The sequence below is a fragment of the Prionailurus viverrinus genome, chromosome B1 (assembly GCF_022837055.1).
Source record: "Prionailurus viverrinus isolate Anna chromosome B1, UM_Priviv_1.0, whole genome shotgun sequence".
Classification (NCBI taxonomy): Eukaryota; Metazoa; Chordata; class Mammalia; order Carnivora; family Felidae; genus Prionailurus; species Prionailurus viverrinus.
In genome coordinates this window covers 7751829-7766036 of record NC_062564.1, presented here as the reverse complement: position 1 = coordinate 7766036, position 14208 = coordinate 7751829, and the positions used below count along the sequence as shown (strand labels likewise).

General features: G+C 35.8%; 1 protein-coding gene across 3 annotated transcripts in view; it reads right to left on the bottom strand.

Annotated features, from left to right (window-relative positions):
- Positions 1-14208, bottom strand: part of WDR17 (WD repeat domain 17) — a 108333-nt gene that overhangs the window by 53533 nt on the left and 40592 nt on the right. For all 3 annotated transcript variants that reach the window (XM_047857659.1, XM_047857657.1, XM_047857658.1), the window contains exons 4-5: positions 7783-7966; positions 3650-3880 (exon numbers count right to left, since the gene is read on the bottom strand). In XM_047857659.1, the coding sequence (XP_047713615.1) occupies positions 3650-3880; positions 7783-7966 (415 nt within the window). The remainder of the gene's footprint in view (positions 1-3649; positions 3881-7782; positions 7967-14208) is intronic.

The following is a 14208-nucleotide window of genomic DNA, read 5'->3' as shown; positions in this document are numbered from 1 at the left end:
GACAAACAGTAATGAATATTAAAATAGCTATTCACTGTAAGCCAGAGAGAGGAAGAAAAATGATTCACCTAAGTTGTACTAGTTATTTCTTAAGTAATTTTTAGGTATTTGCACATGCCAGTTAATATCAATGGCTTATTAAAAATATTCCAGCATGCAAAAAAAAAAGTAAATGCTAAATATTGAAATTGGGTTGCTTCAAAGCCCCATACAGTCAAAATGATTATGAGTTATAGCCATTGTTTCCTATTCTGTCTAGTACCAACATTTTTATTATTAAGAAATAGAAAGCTAAAGCTGTAAAATTTTACAGCCAGGCATTAGAACAAGAGCTGATAATACTTTCATTATTTTATATGTATTTACGTTACTATTATTTATGTTCCATTTTATTACACAAATATCAGACAACTTGTGTTGCCAGATGAGGACAGGGGTGTATGACAAGACTCAGTAAGAAGATGCGGTTGACAATTTCTGTATGAAAAACAAAAACTGGGGCAAAGGAAAACTAGGGCCGAAAAATAAAATAATGAGGATAATGGATAATACACATATCTGTTCAAATTTTCATTTTGAGACCAGCAGCCCAAGCAAAGTGGAAAGAAATCAAGAAAGGTTACATAATTCAGGGTCCACAGGATAAAAATAAAACAAAAAGACACAAAAAAAAAATGTGCTCAGGAGAAGCACAACTTTTCCCAGAAATGAGACCAGAAATACATGTCTCCCGTGTGTTTTCAAAAAGGGAACACAGCATTACATAGGGACAATGTCATCAACGTTCCTAAAATAAAACCATGCAAATGTGATTAATGCACATCCTTGGAATAATACCAAAGTCAATTCAATGAAAACATTCCTATTATGAGGATAAAAAAAAAAATTCCAATGACCTGGCTTTGTCCAAAACTATTTAAAATAGCTAAGGCAGTTTTCTAATGTTTTTGGCCCTAGATTCCTCTGCTCATATGTGGATCTGTACATGATCCAATACATTATCAAACAGAATAAAGTGGTGCTTTTCAGACTGAAAGGGAGAAGGTGTAAAGGACAGATAAAGACAGGAAAGCAGAGAGCCTGAGGTCTTAGCCTCCTGTAAGAACCGGGGAGGACATTAATTTCATATTGTTGCACAGAGATAGAACCACCTGTTGTGCCAATAAGTCATTAAGAAAGTGACCCCTCCTTAGGAAAGGACAATACCAGTATGAATACTAACAGCCTCAAAGCTTCAAACTCACAGTGCAGAATGTAGTATTAGAACAAAAAGTAGTATTTCCTTCACAACCATCAGCCCATATATGTGCAAGAGGAAAATACATAGCAGGATTATACCTTTTCTGATGTTGTGTACATATTCATTGCTATACATCCTATGGAATAAATGAGTTCAACAAGTCTGTTCGGGGTGGTTACCCATACAGGGAATTGTGTTCCCCTAAAAGATGTTGAAGTCCCAGCCTCCAAGAATCTGTGAATGTGATTTTACTTGGAAATGGGGTATTTGCAGATGATAAATTAAAACGAGGCCATTAGGGCAAACAATAATCCAACATGACTGTGTCCTTATAAAAAAGAGAAATTTGGACACAGAGACCTGCATGCACACAGGGAGAACACCATGTGAACAGCGATGTTATGTTGTCACAAGCTAAGGAACCAGAAACGAAGAGACAGGCTAGAACAAAAAGCTTTCCCTGGTGCCTTCAGAGGGCCTGCCGACACCTTGATTTTGTGTCTCTGGTGTCTAGAATTAGGTCACAATAAATGTGTTGTTCTAAGCCATCCCGTGTGTAGAACTTGGTTAGGGCAGCCCTTGCAAGTAAACACATGGGTGGACCCAGAAAAATCATTTGATGACACGGGTAAAATGCACAATTTACTTTAATAACTTGAAGATGAGTCATGGGAAAATCTGGGCCCTTCTAGAAGTGACATGGGTTGGACTGCTGAAATATTATACATCCTAGCCTGACTGAAATCCACAAAAGGGAAATAAGGGAAAGGAAGTCTCGATCCATCCCTATCCTTTCTATGCCAGGATGAGCATACAACGTCTCAGTGTTGTAGGTCTTAGACACATAATACAATGTTTCAATGTCTTAGGAGTTAAAACCTCCAAAAATGCCTACTAGCAACAACAACAGACTAGTAACAACAATAAAGCAAGAAAAGAAAGCCACGGTCAAGGAAAAAGGAGATGGCCACAATGACAAATTATAAAACATGAATAATATCTAGAATGAAATTTGGACCAAAGTAAGCACACCCTCCTCAGGATCCTCTTTAGAGCTCAAAAAGATTCTCAAAAAGCAAGTATAACAATCCAGGGTGCCTGGGTGGCTCAGTTGGTTAAGCGTCTGACTTCAGCTCAGGTCATGATCTCACAGTTCGTGGGTTCAAGCCCCACGTCGAGCTGTGTGCTGACAGCTCAGAACCTGGAGCCTGCTTCGGATTTTGTGTCTTCCTCCCTCTCTGCTTCTCCCCTGCTCGTGGTCTGTCTCTCTCTCTCTCAAAAATAAACACTTAAAAAAATTTTTTAAGTGAATATCAGATCCTGTTTGAAATATATTTGAGATAAGATGACCCCAATATACCAATGTTTAATGTAACATTTTTTAACTTTAGAAAGATTGTTCCTTCAAGAAATATTTATTTGAATTTTCATGAGTTCTTTGGTTCAATTTCAATTTTTTTCTTCCATTAATTTCAGGTAAGTTGAATGTAATCTGTTTTGTGAAAGTAGCGATCCTAACCCTAAAAAGCGCTTTTACCCATCTATCTAATGAATCAGGAGTCACATTTATTAACAGAGGTACCAGATGGCTAAAAGGATGTTTCTCAAATGGTAGCCATCCTTATTTATGAGTGGAGAGCTATTTAGGCAATTTTTAAAATTTTTCATTGCACAACTTCTCATTGTTTAAATTAAAAAAATAAACATAATTACTCAGACCCTTTCATTGAGCCAGATTGGTTAACTAGTGGGGGGCTCCACAGAATTATTATTCCTTTTTATCTCAGGTTCAAAGTCTTTGCTAAGGGGTTGCAGCATCACAATGGTATTGTACAGGCAGGTAGGAAAGTGTTTTTGAGTCGTATTAGTAAGTCATCATATATATATTTTTTAAATTTTTTTTATTTTTTAAAACTTTTTTTTTTTTTTAATTTATTTTGAGAGAGAGCAGAGGAGGGGCAGAGAAAGAGGGAGTGAGAACCCAAGCAGGCTCCACCCTGTCAGTGCAGAGCCTGATGCGGGGCTTGAACTCACACACCATGAGATCATGACCTGAGCTGAAACCAGGAGTCAGACACCCAATCAACTGAGCCACCCAGGCGCCCAAGTCATCATATAGTTCTTCTGTGTGTCCTTATTCATTCAGGCCACTTTCTAGGTAAATGTGCAAAAATGAACAGACTTAGAACAATAAAATTATGGGGCAAGTGACAAGATTTAGGCTAATGCCAAGTCCAAACTGCACAGAGGAGTTACATCTATTACAACACTTCATGGTGCTGGATTATATTTGCACAACTATTATTTTACAATTAAAATATTGTTGACTTTGGCTGTATGTTGTGGAGAAAAGAAATTGTAAGTTAAGAAAAATAAACTTCAAGAGATCTTGACTAATTAAATTCTTACCTGGTTGAAAAATTGATAGACTTCCATCAATATGACCAAATACAACTTTCCCCCTTTTTTGGCTATGCCATCTGAATATACAGATATCAGACAAGAAGCTGTGAGCTTCCCTGTGAACAGTCACCCCACTCTCTGGTCCTGAGATGGTCCAAATGAACAGCGGGCCTCTGTGGGAAACAAATGCCACCGTATCACCTGCATTCCAGCACCAGCTGAGAGAGGCAGGCACCCCTAGAATAAACAAAATATAGACACGTAATAGACACATGTGGAGGAAGACCAGACCATGAAATACTATTTACGTTGCACACTGCTGAAACAACTTAAAATATAACATTAGTCTTGTTATTAAAATAATATTACCTTCTAAGTTGGGAATTGGACTTATAAAGTAACCCCAAAGACTATAGGCCACCTGTGTAGGGTGCTTCCAAAACGGAAAAATACCTAGTTAGGGTTAAAACTACTAATATGATAATACGCTTCATATATTCAGGCATTTATAGAGGTTTTTTTTTTTCTTTCAGAAACTATGTAATCAAGCATTAAATTCTTACTGAGTTTTTGTATAGAAGACCTGCTATAGGCATTCTAGGTATAAACGTATGGGATACGATTCCTGCTTTATAGGACCTTAAACACAAGACAAAAATATAGAGTCCTGGGAAGATAAGGATCCATTGTATGAAAAGTTGAATGCTGCTATAAGAGTTTAAAAACAATAAAATTAATGCTATAGGACTGCCTGGGTGGCTCAATAAGTTGAGACTCCAACTCTTGATTTTAGCTCAGGTCATGATCACAGGATCATGGGACTGAGCCCTGCATGGGCCTCCACGCTGAACATGGAGCCTACTTAAGATTCTCACACTCTCTCCCTCTGTCCCTCTCCCATGCTTGCACTCTCTCTCTCTAAAATAAAAAATAAATAAACAAAATTTAAAATTAATGCCACAGTCTATGTTTTATCAGGGCTTAGATTCAAATCTTAGCACTGCTTCAGATGAACAAATAACCACCTCTTAAACCTCTGCCTTCTCAACTATAAAACGGATGTAAGTAAAAACAGCTGAACACCTATTCCACATGAATGTTAAGAAAGGATATATAATAATGTATGTGAAAGTCCCTTTTAAACTATAAAAGACATACTAAAGTTCATTGTATTCTCTTCACCATTACAGTGATCAAATAAATCATACATAAAGTAAGTGTTATGGTAAATTTCTAACTCAAGACAGAAATTATAAACGTGCCAACACAGATACTTTAAGCAACTGCGTCAGAATCAGCAAACTGAATATGCGTATCAGATCATTTGGAATTAGGGCCCAGGAATCTATCTGTAACAAGGTTCTCCAAATGATTTTGATGTGTAGAAAGGTGTGTAAACCACTGGGCTACTGTCCTGAAAAGAAACTGCATTTGAATTATACCTTGAGAGACAGCAGCAGAGTTTAATATGTGGGATGAGTGGTATTTCCGAGGAAAAGGAAATGGTATGAATAAAGACACAGTCGGAAGCTGTTCATGGACAGTAAACTCAGTTTGTGTCACAGTCCTTACCACCCCACGGGCAGCAACTGCACGCCTACTGCCTACCTTGGGGCTTGCCATCAAATGGGAACTCCATAAATGCGTATAGAAGGAATGAAAGAGCACATGAATAAGGCCAATAAAACGCTGATGTGGTTTAGCATCCATTAACAGAAGGAGAACTTCCCAGTAAGGAGTAAGAGAATGGGTCAAACCACCACAGCACACGTGGAGAAAGCCAGAAAGCTGGTTCTCCGAATTGGGTTTCAGGAAATGCAGCGAGGAAGAGAAGGGACCAGCAACAGTGTCACATAGTTAAGACGGAAAACACTTCTGTAGTGGCTTACTATGTGTAAGCACTTCGAAGAGCTCTACAGAATATCAACTCATTTAATTCTCTCCCAAATACTCTGAGATGGGCAGGTAGTACTATTATCCACTGTTAATGTGTTTTAGGTTGTTTTTTTTTTTTCCTGGATGGATATTACCAAGTATGATTTTTTCCAAGTTGATAATTTTAACATTTTACATTTAAACAAACTAATACTTGTTTCCCTTTAAGTGTATTTTTTTATTATTGTGGAATACAGAATGATGAAATGAAAATACAGAGGCAACATCAAGTTCAACTGCTGTACGTGCAAGTTCTAATAGAATTTTTTTTTAAGTCAATTTAATGGAAACTTCTACTTTGCGTAAGCTGAATTCTGAAAAGAAGAAACAGAGTCTAATGAATTTCAAAGTGAAATATTTACAATGAAAATGACCAAAAATATTCATAATATTTTTTTGTAAATAAATCACAAACTTCCAACCTTCAAATTAAGAAGATATTTAGAAATAGCAAGAGGAATTTATTGTTAAGGCTCTGAAAATTTTCAAAAGAAGGAAAATGTGTAAGGAAAGGAAAAATATGTAGAAGTGATCAAAACTCTTACCACAACCATTTAATAACTGTACAATGTTAATGAAAAAGTCTTATTTAATTGTATGCTCACTGGCAAAAGAAGCCTGGTGCACACAGTAATGAATAAAAAAACTCTTCCATCGTGAATGGAGGTGATGCATATGGTGTTTCATGACAAATCGGCAGATAAACTAGGTGATAATACATCAACTAATATGTACCTATGCATAACATTTAGAAATGTTATTATGCAGGTATCGCCTGGTATAGATTTTGTGCGACAACCTCAGAAGAACAATGACATCATATAGCATTTTAGGAGTATTTATTGTGTTATTTAAAATTAATCTCATCTAAAGCTGAATTTAAAGTATTGAGAAAATGCACTACTGATCAATATAAACAATACTGGAAAAAACCGTAGGAGGTATGATGGGGAGACAAACAGGTATGAACAGGTATAACCAGAAAAATATAAAAAATCTTATTTGGAGGCTATCAATCGCTGTTTATACATCACAAAGCCTGTACCAAAAGTATTTTGGTTTTTCCTCATTGATGTATTGAAAACCTTATGGTAAACTGTTACAATAATGGAAGCTCACTGAATAGCTGACTTAAAAAAAAAAAAAAACTGCTCAGAGATTGGAGCAAAGTACACACTATCTAGTACCGAAGCTCAAGTGAAAATAATAAGCAGGTTATGTAAACTTGGGAATGAGATTTGCATTTTTCTAGTTGAAAAATTAACCGTTGGGCAAATATTTTCTTAAGATGAAAGTTATATAACAAAACTCGTTTATTTTACTGGTATTTTCAGTATTCCTAATGACCTAAATTTGAAAAGACAAGGAAAAAGCCACATACTAAATACGCTGAGCATAACTTTGGCATTATTATTACTCTTGGAAGCAAGATTTAAATATAACAGCCTATGAATTCTCTAATATTGATGCTACACACTGAAGACTGTTCTAAAGAAATCGAACTGTCATGTCCAGGCTTTCTACTTCAAAGTGATAACCGGTCATTGTTAGAGAAACAACTGAATATAAAGAACATACCCAGCAGTTCTCAAAACCATAATTAATAAGTGAACTTCCTTCAGTGTTCAAAAAGAGACTGAATTATTTTAACATCTAACAGAAAAATGGTTACTTCGCGCCATCATTATTATGGGGTAAGATGCTAGACAGAAAGAGTGTAATAATATTCAATTCACTAATACCTACTTGTGAACTAGGACTTTCCACCATGACCCAATTAAAAATAAGGGAAAGAAACCAGCTCATCAGGGCAGTGACTACATGGGTGACATGGTGTTTGTATGTTTCAGATTGGGATAGAATAATGACCCGGCTAGGATAACTGTCTCATTAAGAAAATCTTACCAATTACTACTTTTATATTTATCGGGGGAATTTTTGTCATATTTAAATATTAATGAAATCATTTGGTATTGACTATGGTTTAACTGGTGTACTAAGCAAAAATATTTCATGAGATTTTGCTTCAGTTTTATACACATGTACACACACGAGTCATGATGTGAAATGTAATTCTTACATAGACGAGCAGTAGAAAGTTCGAAAAACAGTACTTTAAAACCTAAGCTAATTTAAATAAAATATTTTTCTTACTGAAGTAAAAATAATTCACTCAATAAAATAAATCCCAGTTATAAATATACCTTTTGTATTGTCGAGCTTAGCAATGACTTTTTGTTCTGCAACATTCCAAATGATCACTAAGTTATCGGTACCGCCACTTGCAAACAGATCAGGGTTATGTGGACACCAAGAGAGAGCTGTGATTGTTTTTTTATGTTCAGACATAATTGCGTGAAGTTTGAATTCATTATAACGGTGATCCAACTAAAAAAAATATATAAATAAAACATTTCAGTGCTTCTTTTTAAGTTATACACTTTTCATTAATAATCACATTGTTTTTAAAAAGCTACATACGTGAAAATTAGTACACCTACTACCATGATATGAACACATTTCAAGCCTTGGTCTACTTTCAAATGTGAACAGTATTCAATCAGAAGTAAATCATTTTTTTAAAGTTTTTAATTCCAGTTAGCTGACATAGTTATATTAGTTTCAGGTGTACGATATAGTGATTCGACACTTCCATACACCCCCTGGTGCTCATCATGAAAGTGCACCCTGAATCCCCGTCACCTATTTATCCCATCCCCTCACCCTCCTCTCCTCCATTAGTTTATTCTCTATAATTAAGATTGTTTCTTGATTTGTCTCCCTCTCTCTTATGTTTTCCCTTTGCTTGTTTTGTTTCTTAAATTCCACATAAGAGTGGAATCCTATGTCATTTGTCTTTCTCTGAGTTATTTCACCTAGCATTATACTCTGTAGCTCCATCCATGTTGTTGCAAATGGCAAGATTTCATTTTTTTTTTTTTATGGCTGAGTAACATTCCATTGTATATATATATTCTACTTCTTTATCCATTCCTCAATCAATGGACACTCGGTCGGCTTCCATATCTTGCCTAATGTAAATAATGCTACTATAAACAAAGGGGTGCATGTATCCCTTGGAATTAGTGTTCTTATGATCTTTGGGTAAATACCCAACAGTGCAATTGCTGGCTGGATCACAGGATAGTCCTATTTTTAACTTTTTGAGGAACCTCCATACTGTTTTCCACAGTGGCTGCACCAGTTTGCATTCCCACAAACAAGGCACGACTGTTCCTTTTTCTCCATATCCTCACCAACGCTTATTGTTTCTTGAGTTTTTTTATTTTAGCCATCCTGACAGGTGTAACGTAATATCTCACTGTGGTTTTAATTTGCATCTTCCTGATAAGTTACGATGTCTAGAAAAAAATCAGTTTTTAAAAAATAAGAGCATTGACATTAAACATAATTTATAAAAGGTAAAAATAACTGTACACTTAAATATGCATAATAATTCAGAGCTTTATATTTTCTATAGCTATATGTATTTATGAGGGAAAAACACTTGGTTTAGAATATTTTTTCTGTAATTTTTCAATTAGATGTGAATGAAAAAATTTAGGTTAGAAAAATTAACTATTGGGACTACACCAAAACAAGCTTTTGCAGAGTGAAGAAAACCACCACAGCATGAAAAGGCAACCTACTGAATGGAAGAAGGTACTTGCAAATGATATATCCAATAAGGAGTTAATACACAAAACATATAAAGGCCTTCTACAACTCAACACCAAAAAACCAAATAATCTGATTTAAAATGGGCAGTGGACCTGAATAAACATCTTCCAACATACAGATGTCCAATAGACACAGGAAGAAAAAAATGCTGAACGTCACTCATCATCAGGGAAATGCAAATCAAAACCAGAATGAGTTATCGCCTCATACCTGTCAGAATGGCTAAAATCAAAGACACAAGAAATAGCAAGAGTTGAGAATGTAGAAAAAAAGGACCGCGGGTGGGAATGTAAATTGATACAGCCACCATGAAAACAGTATGGAAGTACCTCAAAAAATTAAAAAAGAAATACCACATGATGTAGTAATTCCACTACTGGGTATTTACTCAAAGAAAATGAAAACGGCCCTATTTTTATTGTAGCATTATTTACAATAGCCAAGATATGGAAGCAACACAAGCATCTGTCTATAGATGAATGAATGGACAGGGGGCGCCTGGATGTTCAGTCAGTTAAGCGTTGGGACTCCTGATCTGGGCTCAGGTCATGATCTCAGTTTGTGAGATGCACTGACAGTGTGCAGCCTGCTTGGGATTCTCTCTCTCCCACTCTCTCCGCGACCCTCTCCTACACACACACGCTCTCTCTCAAAAAAATAAGCAAACTTTGAAAAAACAGATGAATGGATAAAGGAGATGTGGAATATTACCCAGTCATAAAAAAGAATGAAATCTTGCCATTTGTAATGACACGGCTGCAGACAGAGGGTATGATGCCAAGTGAAATAAGTCAGAGAAAGACAAGTATCATGTGATTTCACTTATATGAGGAATCTAAAATCAAAACAAACAACAAACAGAAAAACAGGCTCCTAAATACAGAGAGCAAACTGGTGGCTGCCAGAGGGGAGGTGGGTGGGGTCATGGGTGAAATAGATAAAGGGGATTAAGAGGTACAAACTTCCCGTTACAAAATAACTCATGGAGATGAAAAGTACAGCAGAATAAATACAGTAATACTGTAATAACATTGTATGATGACAGATGTTGACTACACTTACAATCATGATCAGTGAGTAACGTGAAAAATTGTTGCATCAATATGTTGTACACCTGAAACTAATATAACATTGAATGTTAATTATACTTCAACAAAAAATCAGGTGAAACAAACCACCTGCTCATTATTACGTTAAAATGTCTGAAGTCTGCAGAACAATGGTATCACTGGACCTGTTTTATGTTATTGCTTTTTGGATGGGGCATTTTGTTGTGTTCTTATATGGAAGTGGACAAAAGAAATAGCCTAATTTTCCTATTTCCTTTGTAAATGCGCCATCAGCCAGTGCCTTTTCCTTTGTTACCTTTTGCAACGTGTTTGGGATTACACCATATAGCCATTTGGTTGTACCTGGCTTATTGTACACAATAATGAACCTTTCACACTGCTACTGGAAAGTGTTTCAAATCATTATTATATTAATTACTGATTACATCAATCTTTCTTCAACCTTATACTTGCAGTAAAATCCTGACGGCAATATGGCCTTCAATGCCCTACAACATCATGAACCTTGGCTATTTTGCAAGGCTTATTTGGTATCACATTCTTGCTTGTTCACTCTGACCTTCCTGTTTCTCTATTACAGCAAAATCACATCTGCTTTAACGCGTTTGCTGTTCCCTTGGCCTTCAATGCTCTCCCCGTCTGTCTGCTCCTGGTTATTCATTCTTCCCTGTTCAGGTCTCAGTTCAAAACTGCCTCTTCACAGAGGTATTTTCTGACCACACTATCTAAATAAATTTATACACCCCTTCCCATGCCAAAACCTGTCCCCTAGCTGTATCCTTTTTTTAGTTGAGATACAGTTGACATGTAATATTAGTTTCAGGTCTACAACATAGTGATTCAACATCTGTATATACTGCTAAATGATCACTTAAGTCTAGCTGACTATCACCACACATAGTTATAATTTCTTTTTGTGCGACGATAAATGTTAAGATCCACTCGCGGAGCAACTTTCAAATATACAACAGAGTGCCATCAACTACACTCAACATGCTGTACAATGGATCCTCATGCCTTATTTAGTTTCTAAAGTTTTGCCTTTTGACCACCCTCACCCATTTCTCCCTCACCGCACCCCCACCTCTGGCAACCACCAATCGATTCCCTGTATCTATGAGTTCAGTTTCATTTTGTTTTTTGTTTCAGACTCCACGTAGAAGTTAGATCACACAGTATTTGTCTTTCTCTGACATATTTCACTGAGCATAACGCCCTCAAGTTTCATCCATACAGTAGCAAAGAGGGTTTCCTTCTTTTTATGGCTAACTACACACACATTTTCTTTATTATCCGTCCATTCATCAATGGACACTTTGGTGCCTTCCAAGTCTCAGCTATTGTAAATAATGCTGCAGTGAAAATGGGAGTGCATACATCTTTTCATTTCCTTCACATAAATGCTCAGAAGCAGAATTGCTAGGTCACATGGTAGTTCAGTTTTCAATTTTTTGAGAAACCCCCATAGAGTTTTCCACAGTGGCTGCACCAATTTACATTCCCATCAACAGGGCATGAGGGTTCCCTTTTCTCCACAGCCTCACCAACACTTGTTACTTCTTGTCTTTTTGAAAACAGCCATCCTAACAGGTGTGAGGTCATATCTCAGTGTGGTTTTGATTTGCATTTCCCTGGTGGTGAGGGATACTGAGATTTCTTTTCATGTGTCGGCTGGCAATCTGGAATCCCTCTTTGGAAAAATGTCTATTCAGATCCTCTGCCCATTTTTTAATCAGATCGCTTGCTTAATTTGCTATGGAGTCATACAAGTTCTTTATATGTTTTGGATGTTAACCCCTTATCAGATATATGATCTGCAAATATTTTCTCCCACTCAGTGGGCTGCCTTTGTACGTTGTTGGTTTCCTTTGCTTTGCAGAAGGATTTTAGTTTGGTGTCGTTCCACTGGTTAACTTCTGGTTTTTTTGCCTTTGATTTTGGTGTCAATGACCCTAGCATATTACCTATTTTTACATCTTTTGTAGGACGCATTTCGTCCTGAAACATTTACTTATTTATTCATAAAATGACATACTTCACAGATTTCTCTCTGTCCCCTGTCCTTACTAAAAACATGAATTCAATGAGAAGAATGTGACTGGTTTGTTCAGAGCTGCATTTCTAGTGCCTAGTAATACTTGGCCAAAAGAAGTTCAGTTAATATTATTGAAAAAAGGATGCATTATGCTTTTGTTTATCATTTAAGCAACTTTTGCTATCACAAATAATGCTATAGTGAACACCTCTGTATCTAAAATTTTGACTAATGACCTAATTATCTCCAAAGGTTTTGTCTTCTATAATTTCTGTATCTCTTACTACCTGAACTTCAGCTTTTCCTGAACAACTTTGGATGAAAATATTATTAGAGATAACCAAGTACCAGTAGAGTTTTCATCTGATTAGTATTGCAGTTACAATAATCTTCAATTGTCCTGTTTAAATATTTAAGAATATTTCCTGTACATTAAAGAATGAACAGTTTTGTAAGTTTGATGTTATTCAGTGACTTATATTACCTGTGGTAAATACTGTGAAAGTTGTCTAATGTATCTAATAGAAAGACTGCTCTATAAGCTAGAAATCCTGTGGAGGAGTCTACAAATACAAACACATATGAAGAAGCTACAATGCACATCAATGATCTTTCCTGGATTTAGTACACAATTATCCAAGTAGTATCTTAAGCATGATATAGAATACTTACAGGGATTAATTTATTAATACATTCCTATTCTATTTACAATTGAGAGCCTCTACCATTACAATGAGCTAGGCCATAAATTATTTTTAGAGTAGTTAATACAATGTATTATTGCATCATAATCCAATGGTTAAAGAAAAAATTCTTATGGCATTTACAAGTATCATTTAATAGTTCTAAAAATCTGATAAAACCTCAGCATCATTATAGAGAGTGTAACAGACAATCAGACTTTGACTGTACATTGACCCTGGGTGTGATTTAGTAAATATTCATGTAGCATAATTTTCAAAGCATTTTGATTTAGATAATGACATTTAAAACAATACTGATTAATGGAAGTTGAATGTTAATGCCACCATTTAATATAAATGTAATTTTCTATTATACTTTGCAACAAGGTTTTACACCGAACTCTGTAATCAACTGTCACCTGAGTTTGTTTTAACTTCTAAATCAGAGTGATTTTTAGTTTGTTTCAGTCTTTAATGATACATAAACTTTCTTCATAGGGTTTTTATATTAATAATTTTAGCTTAATCTTCCTAAATATTCAAGTCATAAAATGTCATCACAAAACTTAAGACACTTGCAAACATGAAAAAAATTGAGTTCTGCCTTCATCCACTTTCTGACCTTCTTTATTCCTTAGAGGAATAGTTTGCCTTGTCTAATACATTCTTCTTCTCTAAAAGGAAGCAAGACGAGAAGATAGGGACTTAAGACTAAGGGAGACATTTTGTAGATCTTTGGTAAGGAGAAGCTTGGGAGAACATGGAAAGTGTGAAGGAGGCAGACGGGAGGAAAAGGGGGGGGGTCAGTCAGCAGGCTTCTGCTGTCTTCTGTATGGAAAGCGAAAAATTGTGAGTTATATGGAAATTGCAGTTTGGTGTGTATTTCTACAACCTTGAGTAATGGACTACATAAAATTGATATTGTGGAAAATGGGTTTATAGATTAATGCTGTTGTTTATTCAATTTTCAATAAACCTACAACACTGTTAGTAGTTAAAAGGATTTTTACTCCAGAATAATGCGATCATTTTTTTCACTCTTAACTGAAAATATGTTGGTGTTTCAAAATAACAAAAAAATGTATCACAAGGAAAACATTTAATGAGTCTTTATTAAATACCAGAGAGTGGGGCTCCTGGGTGGTTCGATCGGTTAAGCGT